At 51.7% G+C, this 16,143-nt stretch overlaps 1 protein-coding gene across 2 annotated transcripts in view; it reads right to left on the bottom strand.

Moving 5' to 3' along the window:
• The window catches only part of ESRRB (estrogen related receptor beta), a 166,336-nt gene that overhangs the window by 23,731 nt on the left and 126,462 nt on the right, over positions 1-16,143 (bottom strand). For both annotated transcript variants that reach the window (XM_059182739.1, XM_059182738.1), the window contains exon 3: positions 13,579-13,695. In XM_059182739.1, the coding sequence (XP_059038722.1) occupies positions 13,579-13,695 (117 nt within the window). The remainder of the gene's footprint in view (positions 1-13,578; positions 13,696-16,143) is intronic.

The following is a 16,143-nucleotide window of genomic DNA, read 5'->3' on the forward strand; positions in this document are numbered from 1 at the left end:
ATCAATCTCATTTATTGATGCCTAAGCCACTAGCAGTCAACTTCTTTGTAACTTGCAGCAGAAAGCAATTTTCACTGATAAAATGGGCAATTACTTCCTAAATTAGGATGTTTAAGTCTTACAAACACCCAGTGGGGGGAGGTGGGGGTGGGGGGAAGAGAAGGCATCTTGAACTTGAAATGAGAGTTGCCTTACTGTTTGTCCTTACAATTTTAGCAAAATATCTAGAAAGCAGGCTCAGAGCATATTAAAGTACTACTTAACTTAAAATTACTGTCTGGGATTATTAGATTGTGTCATCTTATTGATACTTTCTGGATTTAAAAAAGCACCAATAAGGGGAACCTGGGGTGGCTCAGTGAGTTAAGCCTCTGCCTTCAGCTCAGATCATGGTGTCAGGGTCCTGGGATCGAGCCCTGAGAGCCCAGCAGGGAGCCTGCTTCTCTCTCTGTCAAATAAATAAATAAAAATTTTTTTTAAAAAAAGCACTAATAAAGGGCGCCTGGGTGGCTCAGTCGTAAAGCGTCTGCCTTCAGCTCAGGTCATGATCTCGGGGTCCTGGGATCGAGTTCTGCATCAGGCCCCCTGCTCACTGGGGAGCCTGCTTCTCCTTTTGCCTGCTGCTCCCCTTGCTTGTGCGCTTTCTTTCTCTTTCTCTCTCTCTTTCTCTCTCTCTGTCAAAAATAAATAAATAAATCTTTAAAAAAAAGAAACCCAACCATTAATACTTACATGCAAAATATTCCAGATCTCTAAGTTAATGAATACATAGCCTTCGTTTTAACCACTGTTCAACACTGTTAATCCCCGAACATGTACAAGACAAAATTTAAGTATTCATAAATATGCTAAGAATACAGAAAGACATGATCACTGGAATCCACGTTCCTATGCAGACTGAGTCCTGTAGCTGAACCCAGGACTGGACAGGGAGCTGAGCTGTCCTGGGCCAGCATGGTAACCCCTCTAAATCCTGTACAAGATTACGACAGATAATACCGGTGCAGATACAGATACGACACAAGCGTAAGCAGAAGCTCTCATCTACTAAGCAGCTCTCACTCAGTGCTGGCCTCTGCTCTAAGAATTGTACATATGTTGTTTTACTTAGGGATTGCAACACCCTATGAAGGAGATTCTCTTAGCCCATTCTACAGATGGAGAAATTGAGGTTAAGAGAGGGTGAGGAACTTGCCAAAACCACAGAGGTAGGAAAGCAGTGGACTCTGACCTGCGAGGACAAATACAGTTCTCCCCTGCTTGCAATTCCCACCAGGTCTCTTCAGGCTGGCGTTACTAAAGGCTCCTCACTTCTGCTAGCCCTGGGGTGCATCCCCACTTCTGACTGGTTCCCTCCATCCCGCTCACTCCTCTATAAATAGTTCCTTCTTTAAATCCTCTCTGGTGACCCCGGGAGGAGACATCTGTTCCTTCCCAGCCCTGACCAACGCAGTGGGGAGGTGAGATGTGCTTGGTCACCCTTGCGAGGAATAGAGGGGAAAGGCATCGAGAATGGGAAGAGTAGCCAAGTCCATGCCGAGATGCTCCATCACAACACCTGGAAAGCAAAGACCCAGGGCCCTCCTGGCTGTGGCTTGTGAGGCTTGCCTGGTGACTATGTTTGAGGGTAGCAACTGTGCGGACCACCAAGAGAGGTCTGTGCCTCCAAAGCAGAACAGAGAAGCATTAGCGTCAGGGTTGGACCTGGATGCAATCCCTGACTCTACCTCTGAGCGCCTCAGTGACCTTGAGCAAGTTTCCTCACCTCTCTGTGCCTCGACTGCGGTACCTGCACAAAAATAACAGTATGTACCTTGCAGGATCGTTTTGAGGACTGAAGGAGCTGGCACGCGTAAATCACTTGTAACACTGTGAACACTAGTAAGTGATAGTAAGTCTCAGTTAATCATATAATTAGTATTAAAAATCCTGTTGCCTATTTTGACCGTATCACTAGCAGCTTCCTGGCTATGGTACTGCCCTGCAGTTCCACAAGATGCTGGCACTGGGGGAACTCAGTAATGTATTTCTTACAACTACATGTCAATCTTCACTTATCTCAAAAATAAAAAGATTAATTAACAAGACTGTTAGCTGCTAGCGGAAATGTAAAATGATGCAGCTGTTACAGAAAGCAGCCTGGCAATTCCTCAGTGACGGGACTGTCAACCACATCGTATTACACGGCGCGGCCACAAATTCCAGGTACGTCCCCAAAGGAACTGAAATCGGGAATTCCAGCCGACACTAGGATCTCAGCGTTCATGGCCATAACCCTCACGAGAGTCAAAAAGGTGGAAGCAACCCAACCGTCTGCTGGCAGATGACCGGGTGAACAAAATGTGGTGTATCTAATTCAATGGACTACGACCCAGCCAGAAAAAGAGACACTGTTCTGACCTGCTACAGCATGGACGAACTTTGAAGACATTAGACTCAGTCAAAGACGCCAGACACAAAAGGAGAGATGTTGTATGAGTCCACTTTTAAGAAATACCTAGAGTCGACAGAGGGCAGATTGGAGGTTACCAGGGGAAGCAGGGTGGGGAGAATGGAGGAGGGGGGTCACTGTTTCCTGAGTACGGGGTTTCTGACTGAGCTGATGAAAATGGGAACTAGAATCATTGTCCGTGTGTTTGCACCTCTGAATCGTACAAAATGGCAGACTTTGTTACTGTTATTTTTGTCAGTTAAAAATATTTCATCTTTCTTAGGTTCATGGAATTAAATAACAAAATGTGTAAAAGTAGCCAAGTGCTTGGTACACAGTAGGCGCTTAATAGTCACTGCTTTCCTTTCACCTGCCTATGGAAAGTGGTAAGGTCTAGAAGGAACTGACAGCCTCCTTCTTGGGAAGAGAGAGAAACACACCGCCTTAGTTTTAACTACCTGAGTCAGATACATTTAAAAACAAAACAACAACAGCAGGAAAAAGAAAACAAACACACCTTAAGGAAGTAAGGTTCAGAGAGGTTGAGTATTGGGCCCAGGATCACACAGCTCCAACGCGGCTTCTTTCTGGAATACACCCACAGGGTGCAGCGCTGTCTCCATCCCACCCAGGACAGAGGCTCTGCCTGTAGCTGTATGGCCCACAGCCCCACCAGCCTCCTCCCCGGGCTGGTGCTCCTCTACCCAGAGTGGCCAATCCCATGTCCTAGCTCAGGGCACACGAAACACTCCAGTAGCTGCAGGACCACTCTGGGGCAGGAAATCCTTGGAGGGAGGAGGTGCCAGGCTCCCCCAACCTCTTGATGCCATCCGCGCCCATCTGCTGACTTCTCCAGCCGCCTGCAGCTCTGTCCATGCCCAGAGGCGGCAGCTGCCTCATCCTCATCAGATGTCCACTTGCTGACTTGATAAGATCAGCCTCCTGACTTTTTTCTTAATGGAAGTAAAATAACTCCTGCTTCTCTCCACCTCCCTCCTTTCTTCTCATTTTTCCCTCCCTTAGCTGGACAAGATCCCAGGCTTTCGGAAGTAAAAATAGCCAAGAGTGCAGGGGCACAGTAGCCGGGGGGCAGTTCAAGTTTCTTTCTTTTCTGCCTAGGCACTAAAAATAACCGGCGACAGCTCTGAGGAGCGTGGCCCTGCACCTGGCCCAGAGCCTGGCCCCGGCGCGCTGCTCCTGTCACATTTCTCCTCCCACAGGAAACGTTCGGACCAGGCTGGAGAGGGAAAGGCCTCTGAGCCCATGTCCTCCCCAGGGTCTCCTCTGCAGAGCTGCTGTTTGCGTCTAAGGGCAGGATCTCCCCTGACATTGCAAAATGTTCAGGGTCAGGACCCTTCTCTTCACCGGACCCACAAGTCCCCCCTCCCACCCTGCCCCCAACTCCCATTCAGTGTCCTTGCTTTATGAATGATGCAAGCAGGTTCACGTTGGTACCATGCTTCACAGTTTAGAAAGCGATTTCCACATCTCATTAATTCTGCTTAACAATTCTAAGGGAGGGAGACTCCATGACTGCTATTCCCACGTGAAACTGAAGCCCAGAAAGGACAGGTAGCCTGCTCAGGGACACACAGCCAGGAAATACCAGAAAGCAGGAAATGAACCTTGACCTCCAAGTCCTATCTTCTTGGCTTTAAACTTGAGACCACCAGACAGTGGGATCATTGGGAGGCCACGGAAAGCCTCTGAAAGATAGAGACAAGAGTACTTAACCCCCTTGAGGTTCTGAGTCAGTAGGTCTGGGGTGATGTCAGGAACAGATAATCTCTCAATGTTCCTCCAGCGATTCTGAGAACTTGCCATGTCTGGGGAGCTCTGTGCTAAACCTGTTTTATTCAGGACTTTATCTGACCAGTGTTCTTCCTTGGAGACTTAGGGGCTGACTCCACCTGTAAGTTCTACCAAATTATAGCTGACTCAGCTCTAGAAAGAGGAAACCACCGAGAAGGGGATGTGGGTACCCAGAGGCTGCGGGTCATGGGGGAATGCTGACCGCTGTCCCAGCGCAGCAGAATGCCCTCATCTACACTCCTGCACATGCCCAGCCTCCTTTAGCTACCTGTCCTGAAGGGGGTTCTGGGTGACAGGTGAGCTCACCTTGCTGCCTAGTACAGTATGGCTATTTGGGGCTGCCTCTTACTCTGGTGCCATATCCTCATGGTGAAGAGGGAATCTCATGCCTGATTCACTAGAAGCCAAGGGAACCTTGTAGTGAAACCACATGCTATCTAATGTCCCGGGGCTTGTGCCAATGGCTCCTGGATGGATACAATGGTTCTGCATGATGAGCCCCTGGCCCCCTGTCCATTAAATTTTCCACCAGCTGCTCTCTTCTCTGGACCCTTCTCACTCAGGCCATCATATGACCAAGGGCATTTCAGCAAGCCTGGGCTGTCCCTGCATTTCCAACTGCCAAGTTGGCTCCAATACTGTGCACCCAACAGAGCAAAGCTATTTAGACCCAGTTTCCCCTTCCTTTCCCTTCTTCTTCTCTCCCCTTTGAGGAAAAGCTATAAGCTCTGCTACTGGCCAAGCTAACCACACTGAGTTGGAATGGGATTTTTTTTTATTTTAAAGATTTTATTTATTTGACAGAGAGATCGCAAGTAGGCAGAGAGGCAGGCAGAGAGAGAGGGGGAAGCAGGCTCCCTGCTGAGCAGAGAGCCCCATGCAGGGCTCGATCCCAGGACCCTGAGACCATGACCTGAGCCGAAGGCAGAGGCTTAACCCACTGAGCCACCCAGGTGCCCCAGAATGGGGTTCTTAAAAGGATTTCTCACATAACCAAGGAGACTAGCTACCACTCAGCTCTGTTATTTACTGGCAGCGTGGCCTCGGGCAAATTAAACTCACCACATCAGGCATGGCCAACAGCTGTCAGCTGTGCCACTGCCTTCCATTTCCTAGTCTGTGGCAGACATTGCTAATCGCTCACCACTCCAGTGTATGGATCCCAATTGTGCATAAGCCTTTAGATCATGTATCTAGGTAGCCACCCCCCCCCAACTCAACATATAACAGGTCAATTAAAAGGTAATTTACCACCCAGGAGCCTGAATTACTTCTCAGGATCCTTCTATCTCTAAAACTCTGGTTCTGTAATCATAGGTCTTTTTTTTTTTTTTTTAAGATTTTACTTATTTGTTTGAGAGAGAGAGAGAGAGAATGAGGGAGAGAGTGCACACACATGAGATCAGGGAAGGTCAGAGAGAGGAGACTCCCCACTGAGCAGGGTCTCCAGCATCATGACCTGAGCCGAAGGCAGTTGCCCAACCAGCAGAGCCGTCCAGGCACCCTGTAATCATAGGTCTTAGTCGGACTTCAGGAACCTCTTAGTTAGGCTTCTGTGAAGCTCCTAAAATGGTCTGCAAAATTTTACGGGTAAGTACTTGCAGATTTTCAAAGCAATTCATCAATCCTTAAATCAGTTACGATTGGATTAGAGGCGGTCACAGTAAAGAGCATGTAAACAAACAAATGAATAATTTCAAGTTGGGAGAACTTCAACCCGGAAGTAAACAAAAGGGAATGATAACAAAGGGAAGTAGGAAGAAAGGCCTTTGTGAGCTGGCACCCCAGTCTGGGACACAAGGATGAGGAACCAACCACAGGGACAGCATTCCGGGCAGGGGAACAGCCCAAAGCTCCTAGAGGGGGAGAGAGTCTGTCATGCTTGAGGATCAAAAGGAAACCCAGTGAGGGGCACCTGGGTGGCTCAGTGGGCTAAAGCCTCTGCCTTGATCCCAGGGTCCTGAGATTGAGCCCTGCATCGGCTCTCTGCTCGGCAGGGAGCCTGCTTCCCCCTCTCTCTCTGCCTACTTGCGATCTCTGTCTGTCAAATAAATAAATAAAATCTTTAAATTAAAAAAAAAAAAAGGAAACAAACCAGTGAGGCTGGAGCCAAGTGAGCAGGAGAGGAATGAGACCAGATGACCCTGAAAAGGTAGGAGGGGCTACATCACGCGGAGTGAAAAGGACCAGAGTGAAAAAGTAAAGCAGAAAAACAGGGAAAAGGCTCAGACAAGCCCCTCACAGAGAAGGAATCCCGAGTGGCTAGTACGCGTAGGAAACACGCTTCTCCAATACTGGTGAGCGTACACATGAAAAGTCGTAGCAAGGTACCACTTCACCCACTCCAGCAAAAATTAAGACGTGTTGGTGAGGTAGGGAGCAACCACAAGGTCTGAACCCAAGTACTAAGTGTCAGTACAACGGAATCAAGAACAATTTCATAGCGTCTGATAAAGCTGAGGCTGCACCAACCCCGCACTTCTACCCTCCCCCGGGGCCTGAAATCCCTGTTGTGCAACCAACCACCAGGACACAGGGCGTGTGAAGCACTCCTCTCTCGGCAGTAGAAAGGAAAAACCAACTCCCCCAAACTCACCCAGTGACACCACAGTGCAGCAGTGTGCAAACTACGGTCTCTGGGATAAACCCAGGGCTCTGCCTGTCCATCAGAGCATAGTTCTGTTCACTCATCTCTCCACCGTCTGTGGCTGCTTCAGCCCTGGAACAATGGTGAGTTCCATACCTGCCACAGAGGCCTTCAGGCTCCTAAAGCCTAAAATGTTCATCCTCTGGCCACCTCCTGCTAAGCAGCAATGAAAATGAATGAATTACAGCACAGTGGGACAACAGCATTCATCTCAGAAACATCATCTAAGACATTCCAGATGCAGAACACATACAGTGTCATTTCATTTAAAACAAATCCCCCCACCCCAATATCCACAGAGATATAAACACGATAAAATTACCATGTGAAACCAGGGTAAGTTACCTTTGAGGGTAATGAAAATGGGGGAGGGTACAAAGTGTACCTGAAAAGTCAGGGCAAAAATTTTTTTCAGGAGCCTGAGTGGCTCAGTGGGTTAAAGCCTCTGCCTTCGGCTCAGGTCATGATCTCAGGGTCCTGGAATCAAGCCCTGCTTCGGATTCTATGCTCAGCAGGGAGCCCACTTCCCCCTCTCTCTCTGCCTGCCTCTCTGCCTACTTGTGGTCTCTCTGTCAAATAAACAAAATCCTTTTTAAAAAAACCTATTTAAAAAAATGGAAGGTATCAGTATTCATCATACTTTACATATATTTCTGGCATATAACAGTGCTTGCCCACCCAAATACATTATTCCCCTTTTCCATACCAATAGAGTTTTAGTGGGACACATGGCATCCCACTGGCTGAAGACTATAATTCCCAGACTTCCCTGCAAGGGCATGGCCATATGACCAGGTTCCACCAATGAGCTATGAGTGGAAGGAACATGTGCCACTTCCGGATCCCATCCTTCCAATGAGCTGGCCAGCTTATGCTTCCTTTGGCTACCTGAGAGATGGTATTAACTGGGTCCACCTGCTAAGGCTGGCCAAGCTGCCAGCCAGTCCCAGATCACCTCTGACTTCTGGACTGTTACATGAGAGAGGGCTACACAACTATCCTGTTTAAGCTTCTTAAGCTTCTGGTGTTGGTTCATTTGTTGGGAGAGGGGAAGGGAGTCTCTTTTTTATAGAAGCTCAGCCTTAGCCTAACTAATATACTACAAATATTTTCCTGAATCTACTCAATGTTTACTTTTTAAGGATTTTTTTTTTTTAAGTGGATGGGATAAGGAAGTGAATAGAATACAGTAAATGCTATCAGGTCTTTGGGGAAGTTTTGCTGGAAAGGGGAACAAGGTGAGAGCAGTAGATGGATGAAAGTGAAGGGTCAAAATACAGCGGTCGGAGCTTAAATTTAAATTTTGATGTTATAAGGGGAGAATAAAAGTATGTTTGTGTGCTGAGGAAGATGATCCAGCAGTGAGGAAGAGTGTGATGTGGCTGGAAGCAGAAATGATGCCAAAGGTCTGAAGTCCTTGACGAAGAAGGAGTCAGAGCACAGGTGGGGAGACGGGCTTTTGACAGGAGCAGAGATAGCTCTAAACAGGGGTGAGGACAGGAAACAGCGGGTAGGTTTGTGGATTCGATAGCCGGTGGGTAAGAAACTCCCCCACTTGACTGTTTCTATTTTTTCAAGAAAATAGGAAGCAAGGTCATTGGCCAAGGATGGGGGAGCGAGGCTACGGGAGGTTCAAAACTGCCTCCTGGATCACAGAAGAAAATCAACCACATAATATGGTGAAGACCATGGATCTCCAATCAGTGACTGACATGCTACTTTGGGGTACAACTCTGTGGCTTTCCCTGAAGAGTCGGGAGCAAGATGAAAATGACTATGATTAGGATTCCCCATTTACAGGAAAAGGAGGCTTACGAAGGTTTAAGTAAAGCACCAGAGGAGCTGAGCAGTGGTGACGCTGGGTCTCGCTGGGTCTGTACGACCATGGAACTCATTGTTTCACGCTTCGGCACACCAAAAGTCCTACTCGGACGGTAATAGGATTCAGCACAGACAAGATCAGGCCCTATGGCTTCAATAGGTTAACAGCTCCCCAACCAAAGGTCACCGATCATCGTGCCTGACCAGACCAGACGCTGCAGCTGCATGGGAAGAGCTTGTGAGCCGTCAGACTTGAGTGTGTACGCACACGTGTGCACATGTGTTCGTCAGTGTGCACGCGTGTAAGATGGAAAGTGGTTGGGGGTGGGGGGGGAGATACAAATATACATCAGGGTTCTTGGGCTCTAGTTCAAAACTATTCTCTGAAGTGCCGGAGAGCTGGTTTGTTTCGGAACACTAATGCATTTTGGAAAAGAAAAAAAGAATTTTTAAAAGCAAGTCACCTCTCATCCTCTTTCTTCATTCACAGGGCCAGCAAAGTGGTATTTCTGGCAGGGGCTAGAGGCAGAAATACTCTATAAATACAAAGCCATTAAATCCCATGCAGCAGGAACCTGATCGGAGCCTCCTTTTAATTTCCTGACATGAGCTGGCCACTAACCCAATTACCCAGAATCCCCGCAGGAGCCCTCCGCCCGCCCAACAAGCACAAAGACAGTGAGAGCATATTGCACGGATGTCAGCCCAGCTTTCACTGAAATCAAATATCTTTTAGAAAACACTTGGGGAAAGGGGGGCAGGGGCCGAGGGAAGAGCAAAGGGAGAGCAGGACAGGGAGGCTGCCGGCCTGAGGCAGGTGAAGTGAGGTGAGGAGAAGTGAACCAGCAGGCCCGGCCTTCGAGGGGGAGCTGCTGGAAGCCCAGAGCTGTACTGAAGCCTGAGGGCTCCCTGAGAAAGCCAGTGAGCGGTTTTCCAGGCTCTTCCGCTGAGAGGCTGTCAGGCCACACCGCAGCCAGGCCAGTTAGCTCATCTCTCAGGGGAGAGCTTCTCCAGGGGCGTCCCAAGGGAGACACTCATCCTGACTTTCGACCCCAGACAGAGGGACAGCCCTGATGGGTACCACCTCTGAGATTCCCACCAGGAGATCCAGGAGGAAGATCGGGGCAGCCAGGGTGCCCAAGAGGTGATCTCTTACAGCAGTCCCACAGCGGGTTTCACCGAGGAGCTGTTCCAGCTGGGCCGCACCCCGAACTCCGAGGCGACAACAACTCCGAGGTGACAACACGGAGGCCCAGGAGCATGTGGAAACAACACGCAGGGTGAGATCCCCTCAGGGCCAGGAGGAGGGCGCAGGCACCAACTCCCAACCTAGTGTGGATTTTGTAGTCAATGTTTTATAAAGAGAAAAATCACTTTTTTTCGCTCTGAAAATACAGACTTTCACACGCCGGATTTGCTTTAAGCGAGACAGACCCATGGGCATCGCCTACATTGCTCAGTTGATGAATCCAGAGCCTACAGCGGCCTCAAGGCAGAGGCTGAGCCAAAGGAAGCCACATGACCAGACATCTCCCCCCACCCCCAGCCCCCCGAGGTTGCTGGCCCCCCCTCCCCCATCATGAAACACTCTCTCTCAGGTTGTTTTACTTGAGAAAAGAAAACCTGTGAGAGACTTCTGGAGCTGCTGGGCAGAAGGCAGGAAAGCCTTCAGATGTGTCGGTGGGATGGGGAGGAAGGGGAGCTGGCATTCGCATCCGTTCCCCGGCCTCCCGCCACCCCCATAGCCGTGTGCCGGACCCAGGACCCGGGCCCCCAGTACCCCATTCCTCTGTGAGAGGCCCACTGTGGAAGCTTGGGGAGGAGCGGCTGCTCCCGGGAAGACTGGAGTCTGCCTTTCAGAGTCAGGTCAGCGTGAGGGAAGATGGAGCCCGCGCCTGTCCCAGGGGCCTGGGCTCCTGCTCACCAAGTGGTGCGGGGGACAACCAAACAAAAGCAGGAGCCAGGGCAGCTGCCAAGAGCCCCTTGCCTGGCAGGGACCCAGGCGCCTCCATGAGGCAAGCTTCTAAGGGGGATGGTCCCTGTGGAGCTTCTGATCACAGGATCCCACCAAGGCTCAGCATGCAGGGGGGCTGGGGAGAAACTAAATGGAGGCGCTGGGCTTTGTCCACACTCAGGTGCCTTTGTGTCACCCTGCCCCCTCTGGATTTGGAACTGCCAGCTCTGGGGGAGGGTGGGGGTGGGTGAGTGCCCCCTCCTCCTCCAGGAAGAGCTCCAGAAAGGGCCTCACCAGGCTGGGGCCCAGGCAGTTTACCTCAGCACACCTGCCGCACTCCTGCCAGCCGTCTCAGATGCCCCTGGCTGCCACCAAAGAGACATGCCATCCTGCACCCTTTCCTGCAACCGAGTCCTGGGCCAACCACAAGACCACAGGGCTACATGGAGCAGAGGGAGCCCAAAGTAGGGGCCCACCATGCCCGTCTTCCCAAGGCAGAGTTTCTGTCAGGCTCACATGCCCTGAGCACCCCACACTGGGGTCCGGGGACACACAGCATCTGCTTGGCTTCTCTGAAGCGGCCCACTGGGTACCTGAGCTGCCTTTGCCTCCAGTGCGCGCTTGGCCACACGCACTTCTCTGCCACCAGTGGGTCCCCCCCATCATCCTCCTGTTCTGGGGGGGCCATTAGGAGGCACTCCCACTCTCTTCCCAGTACTGGGGAGTCCCTAAGGAGAGTCTTCATCAGACACTGTCTTTAGAAAACGTCAGGGGTTTCGAGTGGCGGTCCTCCCGTTTTCATCCCTCCTCCTCCCTCCCCTGCTCTCCAGGCCACAATCCAGCGCTGAGGGTGGGGTGGCCTGGGGTTGGGGCAGACACAGCACAGAGCACCGGGAAGCTCCAGGCTCTGGGCCCAGCGCCCCACAAACGCAGGTCTCTTGAGAGACCTCAAGCCCCAACCACTCTGTAGGACTCAATTCTGTCATCCCTGAAATTCAGAGCGTGTTGCTAGCACAGCAGCTCCCCTCTGCCCTAAGTTTCTCAGATGCTGGGATGCAAGCAGAGAGAAGCCACAAACTATAACCAGGAAAGGCCACTGGACAGCTGGCCCTTGACCTGCCCTGGCCCCCTCACACCGAGCCTCCCCCAACGCGGTGGCAGCCCCCATCCTCAGGACTCGGGATGGAGGAGCCTATGACCTAGACACTGTGAGGCTCGTTTCCAGCAGCACATGGAGAAGGAAGTCAAGAGGCCAGCACCAAAGCAAATACCAAGGGCCTTTAAGCCTCTCTTTCCTCCCCTGTGAGCCCCAGAAGGCTCTGGAGGAGCAGAATGAACCTAGTTTTAAGAGTCTGAGGACCTAGTTCAGCCACCAGCGTGGGTCACACCCTACAGCAAGGTAAGACCAAAACCGTATAGAATCAAAATGAAGGAATTCACAATCTTTTAGCAGGTTTAGGACAGCCCATTGTTAATCTAGAAAGAGGACTGTTGACACCCCACCTCCCCATGAAGCCCCTGGCATGTTTCTAACAGCCGAGCAGAATGAGAAAGGCAATCCCAAAGCCAACATGCCACATTGGTGGTGGTGGGGGGGGTAGCTGAGGAACCGCATCAGCAGCTTGTTTTAAAGGTCCACATGTGGGGCTGGGCTGGAGGGGGCTGCTAGAGATAGAAACCAGGGGAGGGGTCTCTGATTTCCACAAGGTCCAGGTGGTCCTCCTACCTACAAAGCATCCTAAAATTCGTGCCTTCTTCCCAGGTGGATGCAGGGAAAGGACAATGAGAGGACTTCCCTGGGGCCCTCAAAGGCTGGGCTGGGCTTCCAGAAGCCCCCTCTGAGAGGAGGACTACATTCTAGACTTGCCTGCCCCTTCCCTTTCTCTCCCAGCCTCTCTCCGTCATGCGATCATCAGCACACCCCTCTTGTCCTGCCTCTTTCCACTTCTGGAAGGATCCCAGGACCCAGAATTATAAAAGCTGATGTGTGAGAACCTGCACCTGCTCCCTCTAAAGCTCAGGCAGAGGAGAAACACACACACACACACACCATCCCCCAAAATGGTCCTCAACAAGGGTCATCTATCTGAGCACATCAACAGGGCAGGTGACGAGGAGCCCCAGCGCAGCGCTGCCGTCCAAAGGAGAGCCCCAGGTCATTTGAAATTTGCGAGTAACCCCTTTAAAGACAGTAAAAAGCAGCAGGTGATATTAATGTCACACTATCTTTTGTTTCACCCAGTATATCCACCATATTATCACCTCAACATGCAATCAGTATTTTTAAAAAATAATTACTACACTATCACATTACTCTACTTCTTATCATCCTGGCTACATGTTTGGAGCCCATGGTCTGTGCTTGAGGATGAGGTGGCGGGGAACGTGGGGGTGAACGGGACCTCCACACGGTGACGCCAGAGTCTTGCCCACGTGCGGCAGAGCACAGCTACCCTGCTCAGGTGAAGAGGACATGCTCTGTCACTCTGGGCTTTAGTGTCTCTGCTCTTTGGCCACCTAGACACAGGGACCAGCCAGGGAGAGCAGCATCTCAAGCCGACTGCCTCCAGGGCAAACTGGGGGCTCAACCCGAGAGGACAGCCTCCCCCAGAGGGCCAAGCCAGCTTTTTGGGGCCCAGGTGGGGTCGCGGTTCTTCCCGAAGGATCCTGATGCCCCACATCTCCCTTCAGAGTGCAGCTCCGAGGCGGCTGTAAACCTCTGTGAAGGGTGTGTGTGAGGGAGGAGGAGGGGTGGGTGCCCCCCGGGAACAGGGTCCTTATTTGGGATGTGGGCAGAGACATCCAGGGGTCTGCACCAGCCCGGGGACAGAGATGCAGGGACTCGAGACACCCCCCGCGAGCAGGGAGCCCAGGCCTCAGCGAGAGCACAGCGTGACTGTGCGGGCCTCTTACCTTCCTTCAGCATCCCCACTTTGAGGCATTTCATGAAGCGGCAGGCCTGGCAGGACTTGCGCCTCCGTTTCGTGATCTCACACTCGTTGGTGGCGGGGCAGCTGTACTCGATGTTCCCTGTAACCAGACACACACAGGGTTGCGGGCGGCATCCCGGGCCCTCTCGGCCAAGAACAGGTCGGCCGGGGATCAACCAGCCAGACCTACAACTGCCCCTCGTCCCGAGGTTCCCACAGGGCAGGGGCTCCCAAAGCAGGTGCTCTGAGGCGCTTGTCAAAATCTTTCCTCCTTCCTTCAACACAGAGATCCCGGAGTCCTGGAGGTCTGGGTGGGCCTGGCAGCCACAGCTTGGGAGAATGGTCACCCCCAGCTCCGAAGGCACCCCTGAGCTAGCATTTTATCCCAGGCAGAGAACACGTCCTTGTGCTGACCAGGACGTAGGTGCAGACCACCTGTCCCTACGGCGTCCAGCCCCAGGCCCCCAGTCAGGGGAAAAGCCTCTGGGAAGTTCTAGCCCCACAGACCCCAGGCCTCTCAGCCTGCTGACCACAAGGAAATCACTTTCCTCTCGCAGAATCTGTTTCCTCCTCTGCAAAGCCATGGGCTAGCTCCAAAAGGAAAGATTAGCAAGATCATGGTTATGAGATTGCTTTCCCAACTGTAAAACACTGCCTGGTTGGCTCAGCTGGTGGCACATGGGACTCTTGGTCTCAGGGTGGTGAGTTCAGGCCCCATGCAGGACGTAGAGCTTACTTAAAAAAAAAAAAAAAAGAAAGAAAGAAAATGGTGTAAAGCACGATTCAACATGGAACTGATGATTGTATAACCACAGTTCATTACTACAGAGGTGCGCTCGTGATCATTTTCTATCTCGTCCCTTTAATGAATTATAGTGACAGCTACCAGGAACCTGACCCATGCTCCCACTGTTTACCACTCAGACTCCAGCCGCCCTGAGGTCAGCCCCTGCCGTGCAGAAGCCACGCAAGAAAAGCTGGTTGGATGAGTCACCTACAGAGTCCTTGGAGCAATCCCCCCAAGCAGGTCCTGATCCCGCCCCATCATACAGGAGAGGCTGCGACTGCCGTTAACACAGGACAGAGCCTCTGTCCTTCGTCCTCTTACCTGTCTACAGTGACTTAACAAATATGCATTGTGCCGCTATCAATGCAAAAGAAAAGCAACAGGAGGGAGAGGGGGCGCAGAGTAGTTGGAGAGAAAGGCAAGTGGGAGGTAAAATCCAAGACAGCGAGCGACCCCAGTGTTTTGGTTTTGTATGGTCTTCCTGGCCACTGTCCCAACCCTGTCCCAACCTCCGAAGCCTGTGGTTTTCAAAGAACATACACGGAACTAAACACGGAACTAGCGCAAACCTCCTGTCCCCACCCCATTCAGATGCCCAGAAGGCTGTCTGCCCGATCCCCAATCCTAAGGCCATGGGCCACTCCTTTGAAGCTGAGGCGCTGTCTGGCCCATCTCACACAGCAAGGACACTGTCCTGCACGGAGCAGCCTCAGAAAGGTCACTCCCAGCCTGAGACAGGGTTTGAAAGGGCAGTTCCAGGCCCGCCTGGCCTCTGAATTCGCCTTCCCCCTCTGGCCCCAACCCCCCCACCACCCGCATTAGCAGTTCAAACAGTCACTTTTACCATGCCCCTGCTCAGGGGTGAGCCCACCCACACCTCATTTCACAAACCTGAGACTGAGGGAGCCGAAATGAGTTACTCAAGGCCACAGAGTGCCTGCGCCACCCTTGCACCCCACGAGAAGCTTGGGGAGACCAGACAGGTCCCTCCCTGCTGCCAACCCAGTAGCGAAAGCTGCCTTCTAGTGTTCCTGTGCCTCAGCTTCCCCATGTGGCAGATGGAAGAGAGCCGGTAGGAACCCACTTCTACCCCCCAACAAAGTGCTCTGAAGTAGTAAAATTGTTGAACCCCAAGTGCAAGGTTAGTGCTCAGTCAGTAACCTTAGCCGCCTTTCGTATTGGTGAGGAAGCTGCCCGTTGGCCTGGGGCACCTTAGATCTCTATCTCTCGGTCTCTCCCCATCCCCTGTGAATTCTAGGCCTCACCTTATCATCTTCCTCCCTCCCTCTTCCGGTGGGGGAGGGGAGACTAGGAGTCACGCTCCGTGCTGGAGGGTGGGAGTGGCCAGGAGGGGGAAGGGATAAAGATGCTGCTCGCCCCTCCCCTCTCTTATCCAATGCTGTCCCTGTTGTAGTTCACACTGGCTCTTGTGACTTCTTCGCAATGAGGTTCAGTACTCCCATAAGCACAGAGATGAAAAGATAAACAGGAGGAAACAGATATAAACTAATTCATCCAAGTCTGTCTTGGCTTGGAAGGAAGGCTCTGTAGAATTGGCCCTTGGCCGCCTTCTCACCCCACGCCTCGACTGACCAGTTCCTGGAACTCAGTGAGAACCGAGGCTTCCAGGCCTTTGCTCCAGCAGCCTGGAACAATCCCAGTGAGCTCCCTTTGCCGCCTCCACCTGGTGGCCTCCACCTCCAGGACCCACTTAAGTAGCTGCTGCTTCTCCTCCTCTCGCCTGTAGCACTCCAGGTGCCT

Source organism: Mustela lutreola, chromosome 7 (assembly GCF_030435805.1).
Source record: "Mustela lutreola isolate mMusLut2 chromosome 7, mMusLut2.pri, whole genome shotgun sequence".
NCBI classification, from domain to species: domain Eukaryota; kingdom Metazoa; phylum Chordata; class Mammalia; order Carnivora; family Mustelidae; genus Mustela; species Mustela lutreola.